General features: G+C 36.1%; 1 protein-coding gene across 6 annotated transcripts in view; it reads right to left on the bottom strand.

The window, feature by feature from the left end:
• Positions 1-17,339, bottom strand: part of FCHO2 (FCH and mu domain containing endocytic adaptor 2) — an 83,745-nt gene that overhangs the window by 39,167 nt on the left and 27,239 nt on the right. For all 6 annotated transcript variants that reach the window (XM_083883723.1, XM_083883724.1, XM_083883725.1 and 3 more), the window contains exons 9-10: positions 4,172-4,216; positions 2,411-2,483 (exon numbers count right to left, since the gene is read on the bottom strand). In XM_083883723.1, coding sequence (XP_083739849.1) covers positions 2,411-2,483; positions 4,172-4,216 — 118 coding nt within the window. The remainder of the gene's footprint in view (positions 1-2,410; positions 2,484-4,171; positions 4,217-17,339) is intronic.

The following is a 17,339-nucleotide window of genomic DNA, read 5'->3' as shown; positions in this document are numbered from 1 at the left end:
TAAAATAATGAATGACACTGATTCTCTCTGATGTCTTCAAAAAGCAGAAGCAATTACTTTTACAGAATGTGGGAATACTTGAGTAGCGTACAAGTCCTCTCTAATTTGCACCCTAGTAAATAGTGATGGTGTAACTGAACAAGAGTATTTTTATATCATTAATCTGAACATTCTAAACATGCATTTATAGAAAAATGAACCTGGAAAAAAATAAAATTTATTGCGATCTAAAGCATCTTCCCTGAAAAAATAAATGGGTTAAAGACAAAAAAATGTAGTTTTTACTATGATGCACTAAAAACAAGCACAAAAAAACTTGCTAACATAGAAGTATTAATACAAAATTCTGTACAGTATGTTAAGGAAATGACAGTGAGATGAAGGATTCCATCTTCTCTGAAAGGCTTCACACAAAAAAAGTATATACGTGACCAAATTTCTATTTGTTTTACATCTTTCATAGCAATAAAGCTATTCTGGAAGATATTTTACTGCTTGTAAAGACAAAGTATATTCTTCCCTTGAGAGATGTGGTTTCAGAAAGTATCTGTATGCAAATGGACACCCTGAGGTACATAAAAGTTGAGAAATGTGAAATACAAGGCAAATTAATGAACATAATTCAGGCCATAATGAAGGTTTATAAAATTAGTGAGCCAAGAGACCTCAAACAGAAGTGGAGATCTCAAACAGATCCAGTATGATTCAGAGGAGTACTAACAGCATCACTTGGGATCTGTTCTATAGATGCAATGGAAACACAGCAGTTTGCAAATGTTGGTGGAAAATGAGGACATCAGGCTGTAGACAAAAATACTTTTAAATCACCAGATCTATGATCATTCTTTTAAAATTAAAGAACTGTGTCATGCTTAATATTTCAGAAAACTGAGATTTTATTAGGAAATGTAAGGTAATACTTCAGAAAATGGAGATTTTAGTAGGAAATTTAAGGATTGGGTTGATTGAAATAATCAAAACATGCAAAGCAGTGGTTAGAAGTGAAATCCTTAGCTAAACAATGGCAATATGTAACAGAATGCACCCTGTGTGGTATTTCCCGGAATTAAAACCATTACTAGACACACCACAGGTTCAGGCATCAACAGTTTAAAAAGCATCTTGACAAACTGAAAAGCCTAGTAACCATAAGAGTTTTTCTAGATGTGGAAAGCCTGCTCTATACACAATAAACAAGCTTACAGACCAATAAAACACAAACCCAAGGCAGAACCTCTCTGTACAGAGAAGTTTCTGATGACTGTTTTATCATTTCCAGTCTGTAACAGGATCATCAGCTGAACATTAAATCAGACAAAATACAGATTAGCAATCTATATCTCTAAAGGGATCATAAAAAAAGTATTAGAATATATTATGCAAACACATAATGAATCCTCTGTTATTTATTTGTGATGTTCTAGTTAATTTATTAGTTATGGTTTAATGCAAGAATCTCTGTAAAAGTCTATGGCACATATTACAAAGGAGATTCATATTGTGCCATTATACATTTTTCCTTCTCATCTCAGAATCTAGTCACTTTTGTAGAGTGTGTGAATATAGAAACAAAATACTATTACCACCTGCTGTTCTTAGGTAATGAATTTTTCAGCAGTAAGTTAAAAAAACTAACGCTGGTAAAATACTTTAAAAGGTAATTTAAAAAGTATGTATGCAGACGTTGCCTTTGGGAATATTTCTATATTGTCAAGTTTGTAAAATTGCTTGTAAAATTGTAATTGTAAATTTGTAATCTTTTTGAGAAAATACATGTAGAAATTATTAAAAAATTACACTGACCCTTCATACTAATATAGACATTGCGACTAATTACCTCAGAACTGTTATTCAAACTCACTTTTTGCAGAGATTTAACTCCTGGGAGACTGAGGACATGCAAAGAATATGGCAAAGGGTATATTCGAGATACGAGTCCTGAGCTAGAATTATGGTGTGTGAGAAGGGAGCGTGCTCATCATATACTGCATTTTTCTGTCCTTTGACAGTATGTGCAGAAGTTCTTCTAACAGAAGAATAATTGAGGCTTCAATTCCGCCAACACAGCTGTCCAGTACTTTTACCATGTACAAACATATTTTATTAGGATTAATGTGAATTACATTATCTACAATGCTGAAATGCAGAAAAATGGGAAACGACTCACCTATGCACAGGAAAGAATGAAACATAAGTTGACTACTATGAATACACTTATGTTATTTTTTGTTATTTATGTTAAAATACTTGGTGACAAAAATTGTAAATAACTGATGTTTTTTGTATTCAATGTATTCCTTTAAACTGCTGTTATAAACACTTTTTTTTTTTCTTTTCTTTCTTTTTTTTTTAATTATCCCCCTTACTAGTTTTCATACAAGACAAGGCTCCAAGGTAGAAGTATACTTACACAGATTCAGTATCTTTTTCTTTTTTCATTATTCCTGATAAACCAAAAGGCTTCCTTTTCCGTGGTTTTATTCCTATGGAACAAACACTTTTCATTTATAGATCAAAGAGATAAATGCATATTTAGCTATGTCAAACACAGATGCATATGAATGCCAATGTTTTAATTGCTGCCACAGGTATGCAGTGGAGATAGGTATGGAGCCAAATGAAGGGAGCACTATTCCAATTTGCTTTAAGTAAAATATCAGTTTAAAAAAAAAACAAAATAGGGTTCAACACATTAGTAACAAAATCCTTAAAAAAACCTGATTTGGATACAGACTGTATTTTTTTTAATAGACAGTTTTGAGGAAGAGGACTCTGCTCACAAAAACTCAACAGGAGCTGTTGCTCCAGGCAATCCTGAAATAGCCAATGATGAGAAACTCTTGCCTTGCCCAGCTACTGCAGTTCAAAACCCTGTTTTTATTTCCCTGTGTGTTTCCAGGAGCTGCAAGCTCCTGTCTTTCCTCAAAAGGAGGATCTTGGACCGTTGAAAATAAGATTGTTTCTTGGCTTTCCAGATGATGTGAGTTTATGATTTCCCAGTTCATGATTTCTCCAAGACTGGTTTGCACAGAGTCTGGAATTACCCTTCTCTCCTTTTGTTTCTTCCCTGCTTTCAGCACTGGATAACTATAGCTACAGTACTGAAAAAAGTTTGCTTTCATTCCCATTTAATATACTAAAACAAAAATACACTTAAATATTCCCTCAGACTTACTGCCACATCTGCTTCTTCACAATGTTTGCTGAGGCAAAGCAAACTGCCAAACAAAATGACTAAGTGCAAGCATCTGATCCAGCTAGTCTACAATTTGGTTTTGATGCATGATACTACTGACAGCGTGCTTTTGAGCAGAGTGGTAGAAATAATTTGGTTTCCAAAATTAAACCACTGTCAATTCAAGCACTTTATTATATTTATATTTACAAAAATACATTATACAGTGCATAAGAAACCTCTCCACTCCTAGAAATTTTCAATAACTCCAGACTTCTCAAATCAGGTAGCTGTAGAGCCAATAATATACACTGAGGCACATAATTTGCTCCAAGATTATTCTTAAATGTCTGGGCTTTATTTTTTCTCTGTGTCTTATGCAGCCCAAAACAATGAAATATGAGAATAATTTTTGAACATGGATCTTCTCTGCTTCAGTTAGAAGAGATTTTAAGTCTCATCTGAAGTCTTGGCAACTTAAAAACTTTTGGATGCTATAGTTATACTGTTGACTCCTCTGCCTGACAAGTTAAGACATAGCTTATGGACAGAAAGCAGTTTTTAATCACTTAAAACAACCCCATAAGCAAAATAAGCTGCACCAACAAAGAAAGACTTTGCAAACATAACACTACATTAGGCTTAGTTTAACTGACACTGTAACAATGAGAAGAGCCCGGGCCATGTTTTTACACTTGCAAATTAAGCTACAACACATTCAAAAGTGAATCAAATCCAAACTTCTGCAAAGACAAAGCCTTAGCCAAAGTATACTTGTGAGAAACACTCAAGTTATCTGACCTTTATGCATTAGTCTTTTACAAATTTTATGCATTTTGTTGTCACTGAAGTTCGTTTCTCAAAAGGAAAACTGCATTTTAGTCTACTGGAGCACTTTAAGGTTATACAGATTCACACACTGAGTATCCTCTGCTTCACAGCTCGTGTCTTTATTCACAGCATTCTCATGTGAATAAATATGCTATGGTAACTCACCTTCAGCTACAGTGGATGTGTTACATTCTTCAAATTCAATAGGGCCTTAAAGAAATGACAGTGAAGACAAACATTAGGTCAAATTTCATCAGTTTTAATGACAACTAATATCTCCTAAAAATATGAGATAATCTAATTACAAACATTGGTAGTAACTGAAAGGCACAATTACTCTGCCAATGGCCAAGGATACTGCAAAATCACATATGTAAACCAGTTTTTTCACTCTTTCATACTGAAAAATTAAAATACTAGTCATCATCTAACTACAATTCAATTGCCTATATCTAATTGGTTCCTCATTCAAAACTGCATCTATAATATAGCATCAGAGTAAGGTTTTCAATTTATTTTCTTTTAATTAACAAGGCTTGTATAAGTAAAAATAAAAAAGGAGAAGCTATAGCCCTAATTTTGAAAGTCACACTTTTGCTAACTCTGCATTGCTAGTTCTAGTTTTTCCTCTCCATAGCCAATTGCCTACATAGTTAAAAGTGTCATGAAGTGTCATGTAAAATCTTAAACACAGCAATAAAGAAGATAATTTTTCCAAAAAAATCATTAAGACTCAACAGGACTAAATAAAACCCCAAAACCACAAAACCAACCCTTGTTAAATTCTTGTATCTAAAGAAAATCCTCACATCACATTTGCCACAAATTAATAGTCATTTGTCATTGCCCATTGATGTCCTAAGCCTCATTTATTCAATTTGGCCAGGTCTAGAATTTTTTAATCCCACTACGAGACATTTAGGAAGTAAGTGTACAGAAAACAGCATGAGTTTCTGCAGGACCTTGTTCAGGGAATGACAGAATCACACCAGCACTTGTGGAAGTGCAATGAAAACAGAGAGCACAGGCAGGCAGGAACCTTTTCTTCCAGCCAGTGTTGGATTATCTTGTAGCTGTATCCACAGAAGAAAAAGTTCAACATGCTATCACTTTGCCACAGGGTTATTACTTACCTTTCTGCAAACATTTTGATAGCATGCACACAAGTTTATATACAGATACATTACAGATAAGAAAGAGGTGAAATTACTTCCTTTTTTTTTTTTTTTTTAATTTATGGCATGCTCAAAGTATTGATATATATTTACTGTAATTAAGACTGAGTTTGCAAATTTTTCCCAATCCGTAAAAACAAATCTAAGTGTTTGTAAAACAGCAGGATCAGAATTTTGGACTAGAAGCCATCAATATCTCACTTATCATAATGTAATTGTTTGGCCTTCAAATGATGCTTTTGAAAACAGAATAGTAAAAGACAAATCTCAAGGGGCAGTCTTAATAGCCCTTTAAATTTCAATAAGTAAAAGACTTCAAATGCAAATCTAATTATTCAATATAGCAAGACAAGACGAAAATTCCTAACAGCTCTCTCAATCTGTTACACATCATAAATACATGTGCATTTTAAGCTGGTCTTCCAATCCTTTCTCCTTTGCCCTCCACTAAATCTACAGTAAAACAAGGTCAGCATGCTCCAAAAAGAAGCAACCCTGGGTATCTTGCAAAACAAAAGGATAGGGAAAAAAATCCAGGAAAATTTTTTAGAACTGGTTTTTAGATTTTTAGAAACTACATCTCCATACTGATTTTATCAACATTTAATTTTACAAAATTGAACTCTATTGTTCAAAGGATATTAAGCAAGACATTCATAAAAATGCCATAAAATGTAGAAGCTGAAGAACACAACCGTTACTTCTTCAGAACTACACTTCAGACAACACATTTTTCATCACTTTGCTAATGATTCAACTACTTCTGTTTCTTGCTTCTATACATATTCTCACTTCACTAGGAAAAAAATTTAAAAAGCTAAAACAACCACAAACACTCATCTGCAAAACAAAAGAAAGAAACCTGTAAACACTGAGACTTAAATATATTTTCAGAGGAATAAAATACTCAGGCTTTTTCAAAATTCCACCACTTCTTTACCCTTTCCAGGTACTAAAGAGTGATGCCCTGAATTTTAAGATTTTTACACCAATGATTAAAAGAAATAATGAAGGCTCAAGTATGGCTCATCTACATTTCAGATCAGTATCTTAACTTCCACTTCTAAAATAAGCAGAAAGATTTTCTTTAACAAGACGTCCAAGTTCCCCTACTTTTTTCCATTATGCTTGCCTAAAACATTTGCCTTTAAAGGTGAGTTTTTTACACCTTGTAAGAATTTTTATTTGAAGATAGACTCCTCCTTAGTACAGAAACACACAGATATCACGTGAACTAGTTACAACCCAAAAACCTATTTTGGTCAGATTTGTATAGGGCCCTTCTTCCTTTGGAATTTTAGAAATTCATGTCAGTGGCTGTCTCTAATTAGCTCAGTTGATGAGGGCATGGTGCTAGCAACACTGAGGTTGTAGGTTCAATCCCTATACGGGCTATTAAGTTAAAAGTTGGACTTGATGATCCTTGTGAGTGTCTTCCTACTAAGAATATTCTGTGCATACAGTTTGCCCTTTTGAATGGAGCAGAGTGAAATTTGTAACAGATTTAAATTTTCTGACAAGTTTTGTTCTGTAACTTCAGATCTCCCTACAGTTCTGCTTCCTATATGCCTGCCATAAAGATTACCGTATTTTTGCCTTGGGCATAGTATTTTTAAATCAAAGTCACATTTCAGAAATAGACATTTCCTGTGGCACTCTACAGTGCACTAATTTAGAAAACAGGATAGTTGTGAGGAGCTTTCAATAGCCTGCAGAACAGCTGGAGTCTCCTGTCTTTGAGTCCAAAGAGGTGATTATATGGTTGTCCTGCCAGAACTGTGTGTTGTCACCACACTGTCTCTGCTAGAACCAGCTGCAGTCTCCCAGTCAGCCAGAAGGTCTCAGGCACACATACTGCTATGGGAGCATAGCATCAATAAGGAATTCAGACAGTTTCCTCCTAAGAAGTTTTCCAGCATTGCTCGCTTTCTGTGTAAAATGTAGAAACAAAAGCAGCTACACTAGCACTGCAAAAAAATAATCTCCCAAATCTCTTTAAAAATCCCAGCTCAGAAAGCTTTCTCCTCTGCAGCACCATAGCGTCAATCTTTCTGATTCCTTAATCAGAAATCAGAAATCAAGAAAAAGTCAGAAGTTGCTACAGTCACAAACTACCAGTGGATTGTCATTAATGGAGATTGCCAGACAGATGTAATATACAAATGGAAGTCAAAGCATGCAAACTTATATCCTAGTGTCTCAATAACTTTTGTAAAAATTACAAAGCTGTTATTAAGGTAGATGCATAACTCTACAAGGCAAAAAGTCTTCAGAACAGACTTATGCCCAGTGATTGTAGTATAGACAAAGGCTTAACACCAACAAGAACTTCAGCTGAAAATCTGGATGATCACAATGGCTAAAATTTTTGATGCAAGTAAAGATTCACTGTCCATTGCAACATCCAAAGAAAGAAAAGTAGCTGCTTCGCCTTTAAGAAGTAGTGATGATATTGGGGACTGCAGTAATTCCCTGAAACAATCTCTAGAGTCCATGCCATGTGGTAGCCAAAGGCATTGAAAGAGCCATCTAAATGTTGCCATACTGCAGTGCAGGTGATAATACAGGTAACACTGCTATTTGTCAGTACCACAATCAAAGCACTGAAATTTTCTTTGCTCTTTTTTGTCATAACAAGACAATTGAGATGAATTGTGAACTGAGATAGAAGTCTAGTCTCAAGCATTCATATTAACACAAAAACAAATTCTAAAACTACAGCAGTACTGTAAAAATCAAAAAGACATTTAAAGACATTTTTTGAGTGAATAAAAAGTTCTAGTTGAGATCTAGTCCAATCCTTGCAAAGGTCTACTCTGCCTGCTGATAAATTAATCCATACATTGGTAACACTGGCTGTAACACCTCAAATATCTCTATATTGACTTGCATATATTTGATACTGTAAACGCACAGAATAGAAAAAAAAATTAATAAATACACTGTATAAATGAAGGTTAGCCTCTGTAACAGAGAGAGACATGAGTTTCTAGTGGGATTTCAATCACTTAAGAATATATACCTAGCCATCTGGATGCTAATGAGAAATGTAGTGTTCTACAAAGGAAGCAGGCATCAAAAATCAGTAAGCTCCTCAAACTGTACATAAAAATTCCCAGCAAGCATCACTGCAAGCTGCAGTGAGTTTTTGAATGCTCACAGTATTCTACCAGCTGGGACAGATAAGGACAAGAAGAAAAGGCAAATGGAGTACAGTTTCACAAACACAGAGGCAGACAGCTGCTAGTTGACAAGAGACTAAAGCAATTGCACCAGGATTGGGTCAGTTCTTAGGCTCTTGAAAATAAAGCAGCTTTGGTTTGCTGGAACAGAAGAAGTAATTTGTATAAATGGAAAAGTTTTATTTTAGTTAATGTCATAATTTACAAGAAATGACACTTACATAAATTAAGCACTAGTGAGTGGGTCTGCATCTCAGGATACATCTAGAGTACACACGTTCAGTAACCACATGTGATGTTTCTTTTGTTACACGTGGTATGTGAGATTTCATGTCACTAAAAGCAGAGTATATAGCCAGCAATAAGGAGATAATGTTCTTATTGACAGATAAATGAAGAAGATGTAATTGCACTGTACATTATATTACAGAATCTCCTACATATTTAGCTCATATCTATGGGAACAGATATTTCAGAATATATTCAAGGCAACTACAGAAACTATCTTTATAACCACTATCTTATACCTGCTACTTAAAAAAACCCAGACAAAATCTCTCTCCACAAAGTCCTAGATACAGTTTTTCTAGTCTGTCTGTATAACTTTTATGTAAAACCTCTGTGAGGGAGACATTGAGAGAACATTTTGCTAATGTCAAAACAATAAAATAACTTGCACTTTCCTCAATTGAGAGGAAAAAAAAAGATTTTACTGTTTGGATTCTTAAATAAACAAATTAAATGCAAAAGTCAACCAATATTACTAGTAAGAAAAACATAATATTTTGTCATACCCTGAAAAAGTGCCCCCAGTAAGTATATCAATGAACTGGAAAATCCCACAGAGCTAAAAAGTTAAACAAATCAAGAAGTCAACAAATCAAGTAAGAACTGCTTTACATTTGCATCTGCTTTTGAAAACTCTCTCCCTTTCTAGCTTAAGGGGGGCGTGCATGACAGAAAGAAACATTATATTGGTATTAACTGCATGTAATTCTAAGTAACTGGAAACACTCAGACCCTCAGAGCATCCCCCAAAACTGCCTTTCCTTGCAACCTGAGGAATCAGTTTACACACATGCATGCACACGTATAAACATTAACATATCTGTTTCAAGCAAAATAGTTACGAATACAACAACAAACCATATTCTTGTTTTCAACAAAAACAAAAGTTTGTCTCTGAGTGTAAATCATGCATGAAAGGAGGACAATTTTTTTTTTAAACTGCATATGCTTCACATGCTGCTTCAAATGGCAAAGCTTTGCGTGCCTGGCTCAGTGCCAGTTGACAGCTCAGCTGGATATCAATGCATATTCTGACCCCCCTTGCAGCGTGTCACTTCTGAATTGTTTCCGCAGTAGAAAGTTTATTCAACCTCTCTCTCAAATTCAGTGGACCGACCATCATTCTGCTATTTAATCATAGCAGAACAGGTTATTTTTCTGACAGCACTAAAGCCAGACAGCAGTTCCTAATGAACAGCTTGATACAAGTGGAATTTCGACTGTTTTAGCCTCAATTAATTCTGCTGTCAAAACAAATGACTGCTTTTAGTGTTTAGATGTCAAGCTGCATCACAAAGGTCAATTTTGTATGTACACAAACATATAAGCAATCTTTTTCTTGCTATCATCTGATCCTGTGACATGTTTAGCAAAAAATGTCAAGCTTCCAAATTCAGAAGCCAAGAAGCCCAAACATATTTTGTCATTAGTGTTTCTATTACTAGCTTCCCATTTTTATAGCCTGATAGGAATGATTTTATAAAATAATAGGATTTTTTTTCCTAAAAAAGGGCTTCTTAATCTATATTTTATAAAATGAAGGGAAAAAAAAAAGCAAATTGAAGCCTATCTTATTTGGAGAAATGCAGAGTAAAGATGAGCAGCTGTTTTCTTTGAGCTGAATTTCATACATGTGATACAGTTGTCATGCAAGTAACCAAATTGCTACAAGCAAATTGTAATTTATGGATTTGGTCAGCTCTTCTTTGCCAAAAAGAGGATAAGGGACAAAAAATAAAACTGGCCTGCTAGCAGGTCAGTCTGAGGGAAAATACTGAAATAATACTGGTAAAACCTTATCCTTTAATCTAATTTGATAAATACAGTTCAACCACACCAATTCCTGAATTTCTGACTACTCTTTGTTACATCCTCAGAATGATATATCAGCCTAGCTGATGCATATCTCTAGAAATGTTGAATGCTTCACCAAATCTTCCTTTAAAAAAAGAAATTTAAAAAAAAATTGTAGCACAGAAATAGTATTCAATTAAGGAAAAAAAAGGAAAGGTAGAGGTGATAGTGGCACCAGAAGTAATGACAATTATCAGTAGCAACATTAGTAGCACTTCCTCAGCATTTTTTTCAGATGAAGAAATTAACATATGAAGAGAGCATCTAAACAAACAATCAATTTTAACCCTGATTCTGTTACTAGGTTTCCAGCCCTGCACTCAGTTCACCAGATCAAAGGAAACATTATCCATCTCAGGCTTTTCTGGTGCTCTGGGTACAAACTATGTGAATACAGCAAGTACATTATACTCAGGGGACACTATTTCTATGTGGTTTACAGAGCAAAAACAAAGCAGAAAAGGATCATAATCTGAGTAGCCTTAAAATAATTACTATCAATTAAGATGTTTATCATCAGAAGGAAAGACTAGATTTTTTTCTCTAAAACAAAAAGTTGGCAAACATCAATTACAAAATATCTTTCATCACTCTGGTAACACAAGAGTTTTCAAAAGAGACAGGAAACATGTACCAAAGGTAATGATTCAAGGTAGAGAGTATGACAACAAACACTGCAATTTTCAGCTATGATCTATGAAAATGTGAGGTCTGTGAGCAGCAAAATATAGTGTCAGCTAATACACCAATCTGCAGAGCATTATGATCCCTTTTCCTCTCCTTTTCTACTCCTGCACTTCATATTTTCTCTCTGACTGCATAAACAACAAGATGTGAGATGTGGCTGGTTTTAAATATTCACAAGCTAAGTGGCAGGCCAACATACACAATACATACAAATATATACTCAGCTGTCTGCTGACTCTCCAAATGAGTAGTGGTTTGGATGCTTTATCTTTCTCTAGCAACCTCCTCATTCCTACACTCTCCTTTTCTATCTAATTGTGTAGGAAGTACCACTCTTGTGAAAATTGTAGGAGAGGTGCGGAAAAAAGTACTGAGCAACTGTATAATTCTAGTCTATAAATGTAAGTAAATAGCTCTGCCTGTCTACATGGTGCATGATGCACCTGCTGAAGATATACCATGCAAATATGCAGTAATGAAAGAAATGCACAGACACATTCACTTTTAAGAAGATTCAGCTGAGATTCTGGAACACTAGACACTGTAAATTTGTCAAGTTATAGCCCACATATTCAAAGATAGCTACAAAAATCACATCTCTTTTAGCTCTCACACATTCTCCCTCTAAATGAAGAGAGATATAGTTTCTTACTGAAGTTCTGAACTTAAGCCCATGAAATCATCAGAGGTTGAGATGTTTAATGTGACCCTAAGGAGCAAAAATAGGGCAATATATTTTATAGTATCCAGAATTTTCAGACAAAAAGATATTTTTTCCATTAGAAAACAAAGATCATTTCCTGCCTTAAAAGAAAAATGTACCCCAAATAAATGAGTTCAAAATATCAAACATTTCCTAAATATTAATTACATATAAGGTTATGATTTTATATAAGTAAAGTACAGGTCTTAGATTTGTTTTATGCCAATAAAATAAATGGTTTTTATATTTCCAGGTGTTTTAAAGTTATTTAATTTTTCTGGTCATAGTAGAATACATAATACATCCTACGACATTTTCTGATGAGTATCACCTACTTAATTTATTCTTCCTACTAAAGTTATTGAATGGACATTGTTTTCCTCCTGCAGTCCCAAAAAAACCTCTTTTAAATGTCACACTGCAACTGATTTGTTTGCCTGTGGGAAGAAAATTTGAGTGCACCCAACAGTGCTTTATCTTACTCATAGTTCCAGATAATTCACAGTCTAGCTTTTGCTCCGTTTTGTCTACTGAAGTTGTCTTAGATATTTTTATCAATGCTGTGACTCTTCCACTTGCATTCAAATATTTTTTCAATAAAACTTGCTCCTTTATAACTCTCCAGACCATTAAAAAAAATCAATAAATTGCATTCTAAAATAGGTTTAAAATTTAGATATATGTAATTATTAAAAATCTATGCTGGCAGATCAGACTAGAAGCCCACAGAAGCCTTGGATTTGGTTGAAAAGACCAAATTTTTGCAGGCAAAGATAAAACAGATATCTAGGACAGCAATTAAGATATATTTGTTGGTACAGCTTTTCAGCTTGCAGCTCCTCAAACAGCTTGGAAACAGCTCTACAGCATAAGACCGTTAAAGACTTTTCTATCTGCCTCAAACCCAGATTCTCATAAAAATCTTCAGCAATATTCATACTTAATTTCTTCCATTAACTTTTGAAATACAGCAGTAGTCTGTCCTCCTTTACAAAGGGTACTTTGCTGAATCCCTTGGACACTGTCAGTGTTGATAAACTAAGCTCATTCCTCTGTCAGCCTTCTGTGTTCAACTATACGTGGGCACAGTCTTTGGGAAACTGTGACACTCCAAGTTATTTGTGCATTTAACCACAAGCATCAGCAGCACTAAAGTATTCACGGTATTTAAAGAAAGTACAAGGAAAATAACTTATAAGAACATAAAATAAATACTTGCTTTGTTACTGTTCCCTGTGGAAAAGAAGCTCAAAGATGTCCTGCAGAGCTGTTCAAAAGTCAGTATTAACCATTTTCAGTGTTTATTTCCCTCTACTTTGTAACTTGTTTAGTGTCCTAGAAAAGTACTTTTATATGTGCTGTAAACTACTATGTTATCAAACAAACCCATGGGAAAAAAAAACCCCACCACACCCAGCACTGTTTAAAGTCTTTCTTTCAAAGTAGAGTCCATTATTTAACCACATAAAATGCTAGTAAGTTTTAATCAAAGCAAGCTTCAATACTTGGTTGCCCTTGTTTTGCCTCTCAAACCCTGGGAAAGTATTAACTTGTTTCTAAAAATTTTTAGGAGTAATACATTTATTCTTAACCGTCTCTTTTTTTTCCCCACTGCTTAATCTTGTTTATTTGGTGCATCTCTTCATTAGATACCAAACGTGCAGTTTAACACACCACACTTAATAGGAGTGTTAACATGGAGCCAGCACAACCGTGCATTAACACTTATCAGCACTACCTTTCAGCTGTGGTGCAGCTCACTTTGACAGTCTTGATTTGCTTTGGAAAAAAAACACATAAGCAGTACTTTTCATGGACATTTAGGACTAAAAACGCTCACAATAGGCAATTACAAAAGGCCTAAAAGCATGTGATAAAGTCACATCAAACTTTGCACTGATGCCACTGCCAACAGACAGCCACATGAAACATTATTCTAATCAAATAATCAATAATTCAGTTGAGGTCACAGAATCAGAAATCAGTTGAATTAAAATTTGGGGGTTAGATGTTTATTAAACTTGAAGCTTTAATGCTTCATGATCTCTGCTAACAGGCAGAGGTCCCAAATGTGTTCCCTCAGAATAGAAGAGCATCAGCAGCACACTAAGAAAGATACCAGGATATTTTTCTCTGGTATGTGGTACCTTGTGAAAAAGTAGTGATCGTGGTTCAGTCCTAACTCACTGAAAAACGTATCAAGTTAGTATACTTAATACCATTTCCAGAAAGTAATTCAGGACTTTTTTGGATAATTTTGAAATTATGTCTCCACTTGACAAGCATGACCTTACTCTTTTCCATTACTGGAGTTACCAGGAGCCTTGAGACTATTTCTTCTGCATGGGCAAATAAAGTAAAATGGGTTTTCAACAGTTCCAAAAATCAACAGACCAAACTTTTTTTTAATCAGCATTACTGATTCTTGACCAAATTGTCAATTTTTGCATTTGGTGGAGGGAAGAAACAGAACAGGAATATTACACTTGTCCTTCCTGAATCTTGTTATCTGTAGAAGCACCATTTTATTAAAAATATTCATACTATATTTCTAATATCTAAAACAAAAAGAGAAACAAAAGTCAAATACTTTGCTGTAAGTGCAAGAGCCAGTGATGGCTGCCCAAGAGCAACTGTTGATAATAAACATTGCAAAGTATTGCTCTCATTTAATCCAAAGAGTAGATGAATTGCAGGCACTAATTTTCAATATTTTTAAAAGTGCAAACCTCTTTTAGGCCCTGTAAAAAAGTTCAAATTTACTGAATGGATAATGAAAGGAGACAGGAAGTATTTTCATGAGCTCACAGATTGTGAAACATGGATCAAGCTAGCACAAAAACCAATACTTCTAAAGGAAATTACTACAGCTGAAAATTACTCAGTGCCTCTCTCACACTAAATATGTAGTAATTGTCATCTGCACATCATTGTTTTATTGCAGAACTAGGAGCAAACAAAGATTAAGGCTTCCCATTTTTTAATCTGTATTACAATAAAATTCTTGATTTCATCTTTAGTATTTTTTAAGAAAAAAGGGCAAAAATAGAGGAACAAACTACCAACAACCACTAACAGTGATACCATTACAAATTAATGAAGACAAAGGCCTCTACAATGGGATTACATCACTAGTGGATAAGGGAAGAGCAACTCATGTCATCTTCCTGGATTTCTGCACAGCATTTGACATTGTTCTGCATGATATCTTGGTCTGTAAACTGGAGAGACACATAACTGGCAGATGGACCACTTGATGGATAAAGAATTGGCTAAATTGGATAAAGAGTTGCCATCAAAAGCTCCATGTCCCAGTGGAAAGCAGTGCCAAATGGTGTTCCTCAGGGGCCAGTATTGGGGCTGGTGCTGTTTAACATCTCTGTCAGTAACATGGACAGTTGGGAGCACCCTCAGCAATGATACCACGCTGTGTGGCATGGTGGACACACCACAGAGAGGGAATACTATCCAGAAGGATCTAGAATAGGCCCAGGAGATGGGCCTGTGCAAATCTCCGGAAATTTAAAAAGTCCAACTGCAGGATCCTGGGTCAGGGTAATCCCAAGCACAAATACAGGCTTGGGCAGAGAATGGGTTGAGAGGGCTGCTCTCAAGAGGGCCCATCTCAAGAAAGATGTGGTGGGGTTTGTGGACAAGCAGCTCACTGTGACCCAGCCATGGGCAGTCACAGCCCAGAAAGACAATTAATTACATCCTGAGCTGCACCCAAAGCAGTGTGGGCAGCAGGACAAGAGCGGATTCTGTCCCTCTGCTCCACTCAGGTGACACTCCACCTGTAGTGCTGCATCCAGCTCTGGGATGCCCAGCACAAGACGTTACCCTGCTGAATTGACTCCAGAGGAGGGCCATTATACTGATCAGAGGGTCTGGAGCACCTGTCCTATAACGAAAAGCTGAGACAGTTGGGGCTGCTCAGCCTGATAGCCTGTGAGCCTATCAGAAAAGTTGGAGAGGGCCTTTCCAGAAGGGCATGTAGTGATAGGATGGAGAGAATGATCTTAACATGCAGGAGAACAGATTTAGGTTAAATACTAGAATGAAATTCTTTATGGTGAGGGTGCTGAAATTCTTTACAGTGAGGATGCTGGAATGGGTTGCCCAGAGAGGCTGTGGATGCCCCATCTCTGAAAGGGTTCAAGGCCAGGCTGGATGGAGCCTTCTGGGTGAACTGTGCAGTGGTTAGGCAAAAACTAATACAGGAACAAACACTTACATTTAGCTCCCCCTATACAAGAAGAGGATATGGTAATTCAGTAACTAAAATTAAAAATTACTCATTATCAACTACAGCTATATAGGCACTCACTATAAAAGACATTTGATATTAATCTGACTATTTCCGATACAAAATCTAAAAAGAACATGAGCTTAAACTTCTTAGCAGCTTCTATGTCTTGTGCACCAACACTGCACACTAGAATAAATCGATTTTCTAATAGATAAATAGGAGATTAAGGAGCTAGAGCTCATTGATATCTCATTAATCTGGAATAATATTACTCTGGTATCACTTCCATTATTGGTTTAAATATACTTTAGAAGAAAACTAGATCTTTTCTGCCATACAATAAATTAATTTTCCAAGGAGTATGAAGCAACAGACAGGAAACCACTCAATCAGAAGTGGGCAAGTTTTGATAAACATTGCAGGAACAAATGACTAAACTGATGGTATCAAATCTGCTATTAAACCTAACACCAGGAATATATCATAGAATCACAGAATTGTTTGGGTTGGAAGGGACCTTTAAAGTTCATCTAGTTCAACCCTGCTGCAATGAGCAGAGACACCTTTGACAACATCAGGTGGCTCAAAGTCCTGTCAAACACAACCATGAATGGTTCCATGGATGGGAAAATTCTCACTTCTTTGGGCAACCTGTTCCAGTGTTTCACCATCCTCATAATAAAAAAACCCCTTACTTATATCTAGTCCGAATTTACTCTTTTTTAGTTTAAAAATATTACTCCTTGCCATATCACTACAGGCCCTATTTTCTCATCCCCATCTTTTCTATAAGCCTGTTTTAAGTACTGGAAGGCACCAGTCAGCTCTTCCTGGTGTGGACTGTTCTCCAGGCTGTACAGCCTCAACTCTCTCAGCTTGTCCTCACAGGAGACCTGTTATAATAAACTCAGTGTCTCTCCTCTGCACCACCCCAACAGTTCCATGTCCTTCCTGTGCTGGGCCCCCAGGGCTGGTGCAGCCCTGCAGGTGGGGTCTGAGCAGAGCAGAGCAGAGGGGCAGGATCCCCTCCCTGGCCCTGCTGCCCACACTGCTCTGGATGCAGCCCAGGACACGTTTGGCTCTCTGGGCTGTCAGTGCCCATGGCTGGGTTATGTCCAGCCTCTCATTCCCCAGCAGCACCCCCAGGTCCTTCTGGGCAGGGCTGCTGTGATCTGTCCATGCCCAGCCTGTGCTG

Source organism: Zosterops lateralis (assembly GCF_965231275.1).
Source record: "Zosterops lateralis genome assembly, chromosome: Z".
NCBI lineage: Eukaryota > Metazoa > Chordata > Aves > Passeriformes > Zosteropidae > Zosterops > Zosterops lateralis.
The sequence above is the reverse complement of the archived record's forward strand: the minus strand, read 5'-3'. Positions and strand labels throughout refer to the sequence as shown.